Here is a 16,492-nt window from a genome sequence, read left to right on the forward strand (position 1 = left end):
TCAAAACAGTCACGTTAAATGTTAAGCTGGTGTGAACGACTGACCTTTTACAATTTCCTGTTATTTTTGAGCTACAAACCCCATGCGCACCCTGAGGTCTACAATGAGGTCAAAAGCTAATGTGAACATCTTATAATTTCAACAGTAACATATTTATTAATAATAAAGTAGTCAAAGTAACTAAATGTTTGGAAAAATAAAGGAATAAGGTATTACAATTCCAAAGCCCATAAGAAAGAATCATATTAAATCAATCAAGCTGCAGAACAGCTACTTCCCCACTTACTCCAAGGAATGGAACAGTCTGAGGTGTTTGAAACAGTCAAACCACAAAAAGAAATTTAGAACAGATTTAAAAAAAAACAAAAAAAAACTTGTGGATATATATTGTGTATATATGGGAATCTGTGGGATCTCCTGCATAGATGTGTCTGTAGAGATCATCTAATTGATCTCTTCGAGTGCACTGTTACATTTGCCCAGCAGACATTTTGCTCTCTGAATGTCTCAAAGAATTACCATATTCTCATTCTGTAGGTACAGTTTGTTTCTCTGCCAAGCCACAAGCAATATAAGGTTGAGTTGCCTTGGTAACTGCGCTCACAGCAGAATGCAGTACTGCTGTTGTCCAGCGGGGGCAGTACTACATCTCTTATGAGCAGTGGACATCACAAAGCGCAAACTGCAGCTGTTCTATTACTCTGACTACTCAAAAGAGAGCTCAGCACTGAGGGCAACCGGGTGCATTATTTACTCATGATGATTGCTAGGTTAATGCACAAGCCATACCGCGCAGTACTGATGCCTTTGAAGGTATAACAGGGAATATAAACTCCCACAGAACCCTTACTGGCCATATTAAAGCTTAATTGGATCTCTAGGTCAAAGGTCATTTAATAATGACCTCTTATTACCAATAGATATATAAAGGTATACACCACGTTCGACCACTCAAAACAAGTAGATGCCTCTGCCATCCTGGAATGGTGAAGTTTCATTAAGCATCCTCTAGATATAAAAACCACCGAAATTTAAATTTAAATTCCTAAAGAAACTGGATAAACTTTCACATGTAAGAATGTGTTGGTTTGTATGCACTCAACATTACAGTTTTTTAAACTATATTACCATTTTAAATGTCGGCTTTGGCTTGTTGTATTGGGTTAGTTTAGCAAAACTGTCTGCTGAAGTCTATTGTAGATATAGATTTTCATAAATGCGTATAACTACTGTTTCAGACATACAGGCTTATATATGGAGGACGGCCCATAGATACAGCCGCTTCTAGCGCATCTACCTAGACATATCTATGTTATCACCTAGGTAGATTAAAGTGAAGGTGGTGTTGTTGGCATGTAGTGCAATCAGACATCTCTTTGTCAGTATAGATGAACAGATGAAAGATTCAGTCAGGGGCGGGGCTTAGGCAAGTGTGCATGCGGTGATTGACAGCTAAGACACATGAGGGGCGGGAAGTCTCTCCAGGATCCAGGTGCTCACCTCCTTTAAGACAGACTCAATAGTTTCAGGTAAGTCATGATGTAGGGCATGGTAGGCTTCTTCATATACCTGTTGGTCACAAAAACACAAATAGATCTGTGGGTTAGGAAGGCATAAACTGTACAAAATTGTCATTTTAACTGTAAAAGAACACCGTAAAAAAACAGTAAATAAGTTTCCCTACAATACACAGGGAAAAACAGTAATATAAATGTAACCTTACATTTCATGTAATTTTACAGTAAAATGCTAAAACATTTTGGAAGTATAAAAAGGTGTTTGTCAGTATAACATTTTAGTAGCAGCATGGCCTTTCTAATCAAAAAGAAAATGGCTATTGGATTTTTTATTTATTTATGGGTTTAAACTGCAGTTTGTTCCATAAATATGCTAACATTTTTACAGTATTTTTACAGAATTATTCCAGCAACCACAGCTGTGGTTTGTCCTGTATAAATTATATTTATGATTTTTTTTAACAGTCTTTGCATGAATCTTGGTGTAGGTCTATGATATGTGTTTTTATTCAGAGTACTGCATGAATGTACATCTGGATCAGGTTATACTGAGATATTCAAGACATATACTGGCACAACATCAGCTCAGATCATATTCACAAGTCAACCCTCGAGTTCTGCAGAGGCATAGCTCACCCCAAAATAAAATAATTTAATTCTTTCAAAATTCTTTCAAACCTGTATGACTTCCTTTCTTTTGCAGAAGAATATATTTTGAAAAAATGTTTCAACAATTTTTGTTAATATACTGAAAGTCGACAGGGTCCAAACCGACTTTGGACCCCAATTACTTCTATTGCATGGACCTGAAAAAACTAACTCTGAAACATTTTTCGAAATATATTCTTTTGTGTTCTACAAAGGATTAGCAAATGTTGAGAGAATGTTAATTTTTGCATTTTTTGGTCCATGTTTATGCATGTTTGATTCACCTTCAGTTTTTTATCAGTGCTCTTGGCCTCATTATACATTAGATGAGCACCTCTGATGTCACAAAGCTTGTCGGCGTCGCCATGGAGAATGAAGAAGGGCCATGTGATGTTGGGTAATTCTCTCTCAATTTGAGCTGCTGCTTCCATCAGCTGCATTCCGAATGCAATGCGCAGGCCTCCGTGATAATTCAGTTTATCTGTGTCATATGCCTCCACCTAATGGACAAGTGGAGATTATGTGGGATTACAGACATGATCCTAATATAACAGTAAATTTATGCTCAAGACTACACTCAGTAAAACTGAGATTTAAACAATTACAGTGAAATCTAGGCAACTGTATAATGTATATGTTGTGTATTATGGCTGAATAAATGGAACCAGCTGTTTTTGTTGACGTAAGAGTATTCCAGTCCCAAGCTATGAAGAAAATCACATTCATATGTTGTCACTATGTATAAACCTCAATCTAAAAGAGTAGGTTTACTATGTAAATACTGTTTTACCAGCAAACATTATAAACAATGCTGCCAGATTGTCTACTTAGGCCTATTCACACACTAACTGTCATTGTGAAATTTACGCACATATGCATTGCCCTACTTCTACAGAAAACCTTTGACATAGATTCCTGTACCTGTTTGGGATCCCGTGAGACCCATTTTGACTCGATCGAACCAAGAGAGAGATTGGGAGTCAAGCGGTTTAGAATTTTTGCCACGAAAACCTGCAAAGAATCCAAAAAGCCACAGATACTGACAATTTACTACAGAGAAGTGAACATTTCTGTCACTCCAAATACTGAATGACTGAATTTACATATTTACACATTTACATATATGAAAAACTTAATAGAAACATTCACAAATTTACAAATTAAGCAGATAACAATTTTTTTTTTAAATGTTCACATATTGAATAAACAGACAACGGCCCTGGACTTAATCCACACCGAAAGTGTATGAATGTTATTAAAATACTGATACAAAAAAACGGCATTATGCATTATTTTAAAAAAGCAATTAAAAAAATGCATTATTTAAAAATATATATTTTTTTAAATGATTAAACAATAGATACTCTAAATCCTATCTAAAAGGCTATTTTGATACTTTCTAGTTGTTAAATTAAATTGGAACATGTTCATAGTTGACATATGATGAGAGGCAGAGACTGCCTGAATAGAGAAATCTCTGCTGCCTGCCACACGCTGAAAGCCCCACTGCTGTTTTTTGACAGCTATTGTTATTTAATTACTTTAACAGTCTGACTGCAGGGGGCAGCATATCTAATTTACAGCCTCATGTTTCAATTGTGTTGGTTATTAAATGCAAAAAAAATGGGGAGAAAGAAGAATTGACTGTCACTATAGCATGTTCATTGACTTTTTACCTTGAAGGGTGTAGCAGATTCAGCATTCATTTGAACCATGGGGCCTATGAGAACCACACCTGCAAAATCCTGCGGCCTCTCACAGGTGGTCAGAATGGAAATGGCCCCTCCCTGTAGTAAAACAAACCCAGTTATGTGATTGAAAACAGCAATATCTAGTAGTTTACTTGTAAAGTGATTTTGATTCCTCGCATATACATGTATATTCCACAGTTTAAAAAAAAAAAATTCCATTACTGGTTATTTTCTTTTAACACAAGGTTTTTCAAACTGGTCCAAGAATATATTCTGTAAAAACAAATTATAAATAATAAGATTGTGATTATTTTTATTTTATTTCGTAAACAGCATGTTGTTTTATAATAACATGCTTAATTTGGGGGTTTTGTACACTTTAAAGTATATAGCTGTCTTTGTATTTTAGGAAGGACATCCATCACAAACTGAACACCATATTTTGAGGTCCTTGCAATTAGAAAGTTAAAAAACTGTATTAATATTCTGTTGGTTATACACTGCTTGAAAAAGATGTACTCTTAATTCGACAATAAACGTTTTCCATTCTCACATGGGTAAATCTAAGTGAAAAGCCCCTAATTAGTAATTTTCTGATGCTCTGCTCTGCTTTCTTCAACTTGTTTCTATTATGATCCTATCTATGAATATTCATGAGTAGAGGCCAGGATTCAAAAGAGTTGGAGAGATTAAAGAACAGTTCCCACCACATTTCTAAGAGACTCCAGTAATGGGCTGTTTTAAGTTACGCACTCACACAAAAGCTTTTAGTCTAGACTTACAAACCCAAACACACACTTAGTTTAGACACACTACAAATGCACACTCACACTTAAACCTTCATCGAGAAAATAGGTGGTTTGTTTTGATTTGATTATAAAGTTAACTGCATTTTAATTTTGAATTTTTGAATTCCTGGGAGGAACTGGAAGTTTCAAACGCACACCCTACACACAGATAATTACACTCACAGCTGCATCTGTATGTGCACTTCCTTTACAAACACACAAAAACACACACACACACACACACACACACACACACACACATGCACATTATTATATGACACGGTTCATTTTCATCTGTAAACATGTGATAGGAAAGCAAATGTTTATTCAGCCAGTAGCTTCAGATCCTCAGGTCTCAGGAAGTGAAAAGTACAAGGACATATAGTCCCATGACTGGAAGTAACAATACACACCTAATTGCACATTTCTTTTCAGGAAGCATGTTTAAAATCATTTCATTTTACAAATTTCTTATTAAAGACTGTGATTATATAAGTATCAAACAGCCTGGTATTACATAAGATACTAGATTAGTGAGTAAATGAGGGGGAAAACTAAAGAGATTTGAGAGCAGCAGAAACACTATTCATTATTTAGAGTTAGAATCGGCACTGAAGGAGCAGGAGAGAGGTGCATTATGGGGACTAACTTTAGGATTTCTTTACCAGGACACTCATGTAGTGGGATATTTATATCATATAACTATCCCAGAAATAATTATGATTTTGTGATAGTGATGTTGCACAGAAATACATTGATACATACATCCAGAAACATTTCTAGTCTACAGGGCTCATGAAGCTTCTTGAGTATGCAGCTGGTCTGTTTTATTAATAAGAACTGTTGAGCAAAAACAAAGGTAAAGAGCTTCCAGCTGGATTTTTTGTTAAGTTCAGTCATGCACAGTTTGGATTTAACACATGCTGAACATGGAAAATGTAACAAAGCAAAATCAAAAGGTCTTCCTGTAGCCTCCACCCCATGAGTCAGTTTAGACACAGCCTCAGACGTCACGTCAACGGACCGTTGGTCAGGGTTGCCAGGTTTTCACAAGAAAACACTCCGCGTTCCGAGGAGTAAAATACACATTTTTTGGTGGGGTTCCCCTGCTAAAATTTGCATTCCAGGGAATAACTATCATGTTGTTGGAGTCACTTCAACCCACAGACATGAAAAACAGTGTTGAAGTAGTCCAATTCTGTGGGTAAAATGTAGACTTGGCAACACTGTCATTTGCTGAACATCTGATGCATACGGCACATAAAATTGGAAACACTTTGGGAGTTTTGAAGTCATCATCGGATTAGTTGAATTATACAGGATTTCTGGGAAATATGTATGTTTCGATCTTTAAAGGGATAGTTCACCCAAAAATGAAAATTGGATGTTTATCTGCTTACCCCCAGGGCATCCAAGATGTAGGTGACTTTGTTTCTTCAGTAGAACACAAACCAAGATTTTTAACTGAAACCTTAGCAGTCTATCAGTCTTATAATGTCAGTGGATGGGAATCACGGCTAAAACATTTTAAAAAACATACACAAACAAAACCAAATAAAACCCTGCGGCTCGTGACGATACATTGATGTGTAAAGACACAAAACGATCAGTCTGTGCAGTAAACTGAACAGTATTTATATCGTTTTTTCTGAGCGTGTTCTCAGCAGCAGGTGCATGAGGCATCTTCTTCTTGCTTGCTTTATGTTGGATCAAAGACTTAAAAGTGCATTACCGCCGTGTTATAAATACTTTCCGTTTCTTGCACAGACCATTCATTTCATTTCTTTACACATCAATGTATCGTCACAAGCCAAAGGGTTCAATTTGGTTTTGTTTGTTTATGTTTTTTTTTTGTCTTATTATGTTTTAGCCGTGATTCCCATCCACTTACATTATACGAGTTTTAATTTTTTTATTTTTGTGTGAACTATCTCTTTAACATTCCGCCTGGAAACAAATATGCTGTGACGCCAAACCCCCTCATGTTAGAAGTATGTTGTCGTGTTTACAACTGTTATAATGAGCGCTTATTAGGTTCAACTAAATGCAGTTTTTTTTAAGTATTATGTGAAATATTTAAAATTCACGGCATAGAATCTTTAAAACACGTCCAAAAGTTTTACACACGGTCTGTTATTGTGGGGACATTTCCACGCCCCTAAACATGATGTGTCACAAACCGAAAAGTTATTGGTTGCTTTATCTGTCAGTCATATGGCCTCTTGGGCGGTCCTTGCCATTCAAAACAGCCAAGGTTCCCAGACCTTCTGCCATGAGTCTGAAGGTCTGGCTACGTGAAACTACAGACAGTTCAAAATAGTGTACTTCATCTTTTTCAACAGTTGTGGTTGGCTTTGAATGGTTTTTAAACATAGAGTGAAATGTTACCATAGAAATTTCCCCTCCAAAAATATTTACATCTTTTTTTTGTGACATGTCTGCTCCTCAGAAAAGATTTTAATATAAATGTAGGAAACATATAAATACGAATGAGACATTTGCGCACCTGTCTGCCAAAATTAGCACTGTATTAAAGCATGATTACAATATAATACAAATCAATATGTAAAATAAAATGTTCCAATGCACCAAAATTTCGAAAACACGCCTAACTATGCAAAATGTTTATGCAGGTTAGGGACACACAATGTGGTCTACTCTTTCTCTTACATTAATCTATATTCACTCTCACTCACAGCCATAGCTTTTACAATGAAAATGTAGAGTTATTTGTCTATAACGATAACAATTCTATAAAGTATTAATAACCATTTTAATTCTATGAGAATAGTGGAGCCCACACCATAACTTTCAGAACGATTTTTCAGTCTGATAAAAAATAAAACACTGGCAGCCAATCAGAAAACTGCAGCATGTGCTTTTAATAAACAGAACATTATCACTGGTGTGAACACTAATATAGTTCCGCTACAAATATAGTTATCTTTACAGTTATCATGTTAGGTGTGAACACAAAGAACAGAAAGGTCTATAGAAAGCATTTGACCTATGTTTGCTTATGAAAAGACATGGGGAACTGGCTTCAAAATATGTCCTACCATTGAGTGTCCAATGATGAAGGCTGGCAGCTTGGGGTACCGGCCCTTCATAATGTCAATGTGCTGGAGGACGTCTCTGATGTAAATCTGGAAGTTTTTGATATCCATTCTCTCACCTTCACTCTGGCCATGACCAACTGAGAAAGAGAATTAATGATGTAACATATGCTTCCATTCGCCCGTGTCTTTGTATATCAGCTTTTCTTTGAAACAGGAGATAAATAGGGCTGTCACTCACAGCGCAATGCTAATGGCTCACAAAGAAGAGCTCAGGAAATTTTGGCATCTAAATGACATGACATTTAGTCAAGCAGATTAACATAACATTAATAATGGAACAATAGAATAGAACAGAATAGAATAGAATAGAATAGAAACTCCAAAAAGTATGTGGTATACAGACATACTGAGACTCCATGTAAGAGGAGGAGAGAGACAAAAAGAGAGTAAGAAACAAACAGAAACTGACTGCAATGGTTTCTGTTTGTTGTATTTCAGTTGAACCAATTACTCACACCGAGACACCAGACAGTCAAATCACACACTCACACAACCCCAACTGCTCATCACAAGGTGGCTTGCTGTCTCTCTGTGTGAATCATTAGTTACCATGGTACTGCCACAAAACAGCTTAAACATTCTGTACACATAGCACCTGCTATTTTCTGTTTCATTTCATTTTTCTTTCATTTCTCAACTCCATCCCCCACTCTACACCCAGGATGTCCATGCCCAAATGACAGGAAAACTGGGTGGATGAATTACAAGGAATCAAATGTGGGCGTAAAATAGTTTTCACCCCATTCTTGTCACATTCTCATAAAGAGCACGCCCTCCTACACGACCCAAAACACTGCTGCACTGTTGCTAACCAACAAATCTGTGTGTTGGGAATTTTAGCCTTTTGATTAGGAGTCTGCCACTCACCGTGATCATGGGCGAACACCAGAATGCCATGCTGGGTCAGGCTGTGAGCAATGTCAGCATATCCCCCACAGTGCTCTCCTGCTCCATGGGCAACAAACACCAGAGCCCTGATGGATGAAAACACACATTATTGATTTGGGAAGGGAATTCAAAAGAATTTAACAAAGCTGGCTCTGATTCCTTTTAACATTTCCAATTCCATTTCCAGTTTCATTAACAATTATTTTATTACTTGTAAGGAAATCATTTCAATAATACATACATTTACAACAATTTAGTTCTAAGACTTCTAAGACAATTTAGTTCTTAGACATTTCACAGTCTTTTTTTTTTTTTTTTTGGTTTTACTACATTGGTTTTCCTGAATATTTCTGATTCACTAAAAAGAAACAACTTACTAGACTTATTTCTGAAACCACAAGGACCAATTCTCAATTCAACTAGTTGCTCATTAGCATATTATTAACATATTGGCTGTTTATTAATACTTATAAAGCACATATTCTTAATGACCATATTTTACATCCATAATCCCTAAATACTTAAAGTTAACAACTACCTCACTAACTATTAATAAGCAGCAAATTAGTAGTTTCAAGCAAAATTCATAGTTAATCGTTTGTTAATAGCAAGAATCAGACCTTAAAGTGTGACTTATTCCTTCTGTAATTGATCTAAAGGTATCATGCTACACTAATTGGGTATCTGTATGCTTCTTCATAAGCTGACCAAAACAGACATTTGCAGACATTGTAATGTAGTTTAAATTACATATTATATTGTGATGTGGTAGGAATTGTAATCAGGCACTAAAGAGAGTACCCATTAAAAATTTTGGAACCAACGGGATTGCCTGAAATCCTAATAGGGGACTTGATTTCTCAAGACAGCTAGTGCAGGATACTCGGTCAAAAGGTTTTCAGTATGCACTGGAAACTGTACGCGCGATAACCGTTAACAGAAGCGAAAGTCATTTGGTTCTGGTATATTTATACCGGTATTATTAAGAACCATTTTTCAGTTTCCCAACACAAGAGAAAAACAGACACATCCCACATCCTAGTCTCACACCAGAATAACAAGATATGCTCATTAGCAGCATACACACTAAAAACCCAGAAAAAATAAGGCAGAAAGAGAGGAAGGAGAAGAGAGAGAGAGTAGAGAGAATGGGAATAGCTTTTATTACGTCCAAACTTGTGCAGATTTGCTATGACCTCAATGCAGCCTCTAATCAGTAACAAAAAGAGTCTTTGTAAATGTATAATGGACTCACATGGTCTCAGAGGACTGAAAATTGGCATCTTTACTTCAATTTGGAGAAACTGCAATTCTTCATACTAAGAAATGTATTTACTAAAAATAAAGCCTCTCAGCCTCAATCTACGAGCTGGTAACTTGGTGTAAGATAAAATGGAAGTGTTTGCGGTTATGATCATCCTTAGATCAAAACGCTTTTCTCCTTGAACCCTGGGAATGCAGTTTGTGAGGCAGACAGAGAGACTACTGTGTGAGCTTGCTAAAGTGTGTGTGTGCATGTCTTTAGAAATTCCAAAATAGTTCTAAAGTAGTTACACTACAAAGTAACAATCATCAAGGGCAGAGCAGAGATAAACAGAATGAAATTCAGTGCGCCTGTACAGTTTTGGCTATACTTGTGAGGGCCAATTTTTTTGTGTGTAATTTGGCACTGCTATAACAACTGTTTAAATAACCATGTTTGGTAGAGGAATTCTTCTCCAAATGCTGTTAGACAGAAGAAGATAGACCACACTGACCGGCATGACCCAATTTGTTGGACTGTGTATGACTGTTTTACTTTGCATTGGTTCAGTGCCCAGGTTATCTATTGAGCGATCTGTCAATCATTATTGGGGTCATACAGTGGGCTACTGTGGTCTTTTCAACTTTCACACACTTCCTGGCATCAGCACTGGACATGTCCATGTAAGCGACTGTACAGGGACATTGTGAGATGATGTCTGGGCTGTAAGCTGAGTAGTTCTGTTAAATGTTAACCCAAGCAGTGAAGTGGTAAACTCAATGTAAACAGTTTGCCACTTCAGCTACTCATATCGGTCAACTTTAACTTCCAACAGACCACCTTACTACGTTCATGTTTACTTTCAAAGGTTGGTTTGGTGTAGATGTCACCTGTGTGCGAGTGAGTGCTAGGAGGTTCACCACCAATTTGAGAGTAAAAAAGATTTTTCAAAACATACTAACATGGTAACATGTTCACTTAAGATTCACTTAAGATATTAATGAAATATGTTAAGATTTTTTGTACAATCACATTTACCAAATTTGCTTTCATTACTATTTCCTTCAGCTTTTAAAAAGACTGAGATTATGAAGATGAATTTTATTTTACTGACATGTATAAAAAGAAAATATATAAGAATAAGAAAAAGTTATGAATCTAGTTTTAAGACAGAAAACCATCTCAAAACCAATGTTAACATAAAATGTTTGGTTGCACTTTATTTTACAGTATGTGTACTTACATGTACTTATAGTGTACTTACAGTGTATTTCTCTAAGAAAGTTCTAGTAATACAAAGTAAGTACATGGGTTAGGGTTAGGTTTAGGGGTAGTACCTAGTTAATACATAGTTAATGTAATTACTATAATAAGTACATAGTATGTACATGAGGAACAGGACTGTAAAATAAAGTGCTACCAAATTTTTTTATATATTACATTGCATTTACAATGGCAATATTACATTTAGTTCAATGGCAAGAAAATATTTTTTTCAAAAAAGGTTTTTACTTTTTTGTAACAATTGTTTCATTTTGTTGTATTATAATATCACATTTATTAGTAATAATACTTTTGGATTATTTAATATATTCATATTTTCAGCTTTTTTCATACATAAAATATATAGATGCCATTTTATTTTAGGATGAAAAAGATAATTTTTTAAAACCCCAGATTTAGCCTACAGTATAAAATGTCTACACTAAATGTGTAAAATGTGGGATTCGAAATTGATTTATTTGGCCTCATTCAGATGATGTTATGTATTACAAAAAAAAAATAAAAATGTTTTGGATCAGTTTATTATAGCATGACGCAAAGCATTCAGTAATTTCCATGTCCCACCCTAAGCTGATATGTTTCTAATCAGCTAGTAAACAGACACAGAACCTTCAAGCGATCAACCACAAGCTAAATATTTTACCATAAACAGAATGACAGTGCAGCAGAGGGGATCCTGGTAGCATTCCTTCAGATGTCTGATGTAAACATCTCTGATGCCTGCATTAGTTACATTAGCTGCTCTGAATCTTTCCCCTTCAGTCATGGGAAAAGCTACGTTCCACATCCCAAAACAAAATATTTGTGGTTTAATAACATTTCACTGAAGATCACATGGTTTTGTGGTTTATCAATATACTCTTATTATATATGCCAGTGAACATGTACAGATACACACACACTCTTGTCATATACACTGTTGCTGACAAGCATTAGAGATCAAATTAGTCTGAGAGAGGGGAAGAGGTGGTAACTATGGTAACGGCATGCTCCCCTGGGCCGCAACATGGCCACTTCAGGGTGAACAGCTAATGGCAAAAAAACAGCTCTGCAACAGTAAGGCATAGAGTTTGACCTGTTTGACGTAATCATGACATCCACACAAACACTGCCGTATATGACCTATTTTTATAATTACTCAGAAGAACCACAGAAGATGACGCTAGAAAAGTGTAGCAGATCTGTACTGTGTGAGTGTGTGTGTGACTACAAGTGGTCATAAAAGGGCCATGAGCAGGGACTTTCAACTCATGGAAACCAAGACATTGCCTTCTGCTTTTACTGTATAGAACCTGAGTGGGCCACTTTCTCATTCACTTTAACCAGATGAGTAATTCAGGATGGTATAGTCATTTAACAAGATAACGTTTATAAGAAACTGGATTATAAAAAAAACATTGTGAGTGAAAGCAGGCACTGCCTGTAATACATAAATTCCCTGTAAAGTAAACCTATTATTATTAACCACATCAACTCTGGGGACCCACCGGTGGGTCCAATATTGCATATGCCTAATTCTCAAAAAATCAAAATAACAGCTGAAGTGGTTAATAAGTCAGTTAATTTGCACGGCTTGTGATGTCAACAGGGTGACACCCATGAGGAGCTGACCGGCTCCATGTAAAAGAAAATGTTTTTTTAGAAACTGTTTGTATTACTATAATGTTGTTTTCTCAAAAGAATTGTTCATTTTTCAGTGTTTCCAGCGTAATGTGTCAGCGTTATACAGCCTGTCCAGTGTGAATTATGAACAAAAAGACTCATCATGCATCCAAATATGCTATTCAGTAGGATGAAAAACAGTAGGCCTACAAGAGCATTTCACAATTATTCTAAAAAAAAAAGAAGCAAAAAGTGCTTGGATGACCTACTACTTCCGAAAAGATCCCAAGACGGACACTTTAATATCATATGAGGCCACAGGAGAGAAGTTGTAAATGGCAGTGAAGCGATTTCAGATACAGCTTTAGCAGAGCTGGAGTTATCAGTTTGAATCCTCCACTGAATTCACTTAATCATTTCTTCTACCCATTACAAGTTATCATTACTTTCAGTGTTTGTTAAATTTATTGTTCGTGAAACTTAAATTAGAAACATTACTCATTCATTTGATATGCATTTGAAACAGCTTTATTTTATTTTTTTTTATTATTTTTATTGTAATGAATGAATTCTTCAGTAAGTTTATGTGTTAACTCGTTTTTTTAGCAGTACATTTATAAATTCCTAACTGCACCTTTAAATACAGGATTTAGAACAAGAAACCTCCCTTGTCTATTTCCTCACTCACCAGTTTAGGCATCATGTGATGGGCAGTTTGCAAAAATGGCAAAAGAGAACCTCGCGGAAGACCGCAGATCAACCACTGTTAACGTTTACTGCCAAATGAATCTTCTCTGTTATAGCCTGTTTGTAGTTTTGAATGCGTGTCACGTTTTAAAAGTACCCGATGAGGTGCTGGAAAGTAAAGGGCAGACTCTTGAAAGTGGGCTAAAAATAAGCTCCGTAAGGAAACATCCGTAAACGCTTATCAGCCTCTCGTCCTGCTTTACCGGAGTCTGTAATCTATTGCTTTATCCCAAGAGGCCTGACCTAATCTATATCTGTTTTGTATATGAATGTCTCGCACTTACTTCGGAGGACTGTCCGGCTCCCAGTAACGGCAGAACAAATGCAGTCCGTCGGCGTTGACGATGTGCGACAGGTCGGTGTATGGGACACCTTGCGGTGACCGACGATTCCCCTCGGGTTCCGGCATGTCCCCGCCGAGGGCTGAGTCTGAAATAAACAGACGGAGCGCTGTCAGAAGCTCGCTGCTGTACCAGTATGAAACAGCAGCGACTAACAGGCAGGTGGCTAGCGTATGCATTCCGGGGGTTTTCATTCATCTGGTGCAGCGCAGCGTACAGCGACCGCCAGAATATTTTCAATGACAGTCCAGTCCCTTACGTAAGGAGCACCGGAGCGGTAACACAGGACTGTCCGGAGCATTTACACAAGCACGCGCGTTTTTAAATGGACTAACGATTCAAAGAGAGTCTGTTGTCATCATCTCTCGCACTGAGCAGTTTCCTGTAGTGTAGTGTAGGCAGAAAGAAAGAAAAACAGTGCGTGCACTGCGGGACTGCTGTGACCGACAGCGTGCCAAGAGGGAGACAGTGAGAAAAGCTTCCAAAGCATCGACCTGCCAATTAATTTCAGTCCAATCTATTTATCTGGGTCGATAGAGAATCGAGGCCAGCACAGACTGGTTTATTTAGATTGTCACAGCCACAGTTAAGCGATCCATTCTATCAACCCGGAGAAACACTGAATGACAGGATACACGTTTGTTTTCATCATTAATTTAAAATTAAAGTCAACAGTCTATTAATGATATTTAGCCTATACTGATTATTACTGGCATGTTTTCTATGCAACGAGAATGGTAGTTTTTTTTTTTTTACTTATTTTTCAAAATCCTATGCATTTTCAGCTGACTGTCAGTAACCCTAAAAAAATTCAAGTCGATTGTCCTCTATGATCGTTGTCTACTTTTTAAGTGCCCAGTTCATTATAGTTTTGATTAGGCTATATGTGTATGCATAGCAAAGATTAATAGTCATACCTTAAAGCTTGGAGAACTATTTATTGACATAAAATAAATCAGTTTTTTATTCCTAAAATGTATACTCGCAGCTCTTAAAGGAATGTGAATTCCCTCAACTCGATGCGCGTGTCTGGCTTAGATTATGTCTAAATAGTGCTTCGCAAAGGTGACTCGCAAATATCACATTTACTACAAATTAACCAACAATAAATAAATAAATCCAACCAACCACCTACCTGAATCTGCTACAGACTGAATACTGGAGACAGAAATCAAGTCAAATTTTGGAGTCAGTAGTCCGGTACTGCAGGAGCCGTTCGTTGACAGCGGTTTCCCGCAATGGGTTCAACTCTGATCCGCTCACACACAGATGCTGAGCGGCCGCCTGATGGGTGGAGGAAGATTGAAAGGGGAGCCGTGTGAGAAACCGCCAGCACGCACGCACGCACACATGAAACTCTCTCTCTCTCTCTCTCTCTCTCTCTCTCTCTCTCTCTCTCTCTCTCTCTCTCTCTCTCTCTCTCTCTTTCTCTCTTCTCTCGGTTCTTTAACTTTCATTACAGCTAAATGAGATTTATTAAACTCAGTAATCTTAGTAGCTATGTCAACTCTTTCAGTTAGACTAAAAGCTAAGCTTAAGGTATGAGACTATAATGCTGTTCTCTTGCATTAAGCTACTTGAGTTGTTTTCTAGTCTGTGTATGATATACAGATGATGAAATGTCGTTAAGGCTATTTATTCACCTCTTGCACAGTGCTTTAGTCACAGGTAGGCTATATCATCTGTTCTGAAACAATACGCAGGTAAAGTATGGACAGGTTCTAGATGATCTTTTCATTTTGGGATATGCCTGAAAGACCAGTTTCTCTGAAACTTGTTGAAGACAATTTACAAACAGGAAAAACAGCACCCATCAAATGAAAAAGAACTTCTTAGTTTATTTTTAAACATCACTAAGATACTTAGCACTTCAGACTGAACATAAACAAAGAGCAGTTTAAGAACTCCAATCCTGTTTTTTCAGGGTTGAATATGTTCACAGATAACCGGTAATCTAGCATGGTAGATAATTTCCTAACAATTCCACCACAAGAATAAGAAAATTACTGTTTATTTAAGTTAGAATTATTCTAAATACACAAGCATATAAAGTTAACAAACAGCATACATAGCTTATAGTAAAAAACATAAATTGATTTTTATTTTTCAATGGTAATTACACTACCATTCAAAAGTTTGGGGTCATTAATTTTTTTTTTTATGTTTTTGAAAAGTCTCTTATGTTTGCCAATTGCATTTTTTATGACAAATACAGTAATATTGTGAAATATTACATTTTAAAATAACTGTTGCTATTTCTCCCCCAAATTAATTCCAATCAATTTATTCATGTGATGCAAAGCTGAATTCTCATCAACCATTACTCCAGTCTTCAGTGTCCCATAATCCAACAGAAATAATAATATGCTGATTTGATGGTAAAAAAACAAAAAACAAACATTATTAATGTTGAAAAAGTGGTGCAGCTTAATATTTTGTAGAAACCATGATTCACATTTTTAAGAGTCTATAAAGAATAGAATTTTCAAAACAATAGCTTTTATTTCACAAAAATATTTTGTAACATTTTAAACGTCTTTCCTGACACTTTTGATCAATTAAAGGGGGGGGGGTACAATGGTGCTTCATGTATTCAGAGTTGTTCAGTGTTAAAGAGATGGATT

The 16,492-nt window shown here is 36.5% G+C and overlaps 1 protein-coding gene across 2 annotated transcripts; it reads right to left on the reverse strand.

Annotated features, from left to right (window-relative positions):
• On the reverse strand, nucleotides 1–15,072 carry mgll (monoglyceride lipase). 2 transcript variants are annotated; one of them, XM_059503587.1, is made up of 8 exons: nucleotides 15,004–15,072; nucleotides 13,812–13,956; nucleotides 8,631–8,737; nucleotides 7,704–7,840; nucleotides 3,842–3,952; nucleotides 3,087–3,176; nucleotides 2,450–2,665; nucleotides 1–1,569 (listed from the first exon to the last, which is right to left on the reverse strand). In XM_059503587.1, the coding sequence occupies exons 2-8, from the start codon at nucleotides 13,934–13,936 to the stop codon at nucleotides 1,453–1,455; spliced, it is 903 nt and encodes a 300-aa protein (XP_059359570.1). In that variant the 5' UTR covers nucleotides 13,937–13,956; nucleotides 15,004–15,072; the 3' UTR covers nucleotides 1–1,452. The 2 variants fall into 2 exon arrangements, with proteins under 2 accessions (XP_059359570.1, XP_059359569.1); XM_059503586.1 differs by lacking the exon at nucleotides 15,004–15,072 and having other exon boundaries at nucleotides 13,812–14,319.
• Between the last annotated feature and the right edge of the window lie 1,420 nt (nucleotides 15,073–16,492).

This window comes from Carassius carassius, chromosome 21, assembly GCF_963082965.1.
Source record: "Carassius carassius chromosome 21, fCarCar2.1, whole genome shotgun sequence".
NCBI classification, from domain to species: domain Eukaryota; kingdom Metazoa; phylum Chordata; class Actinopteri; order Cypriniformes; family Cyprinidae; genus Carassius; species Carassius carassius.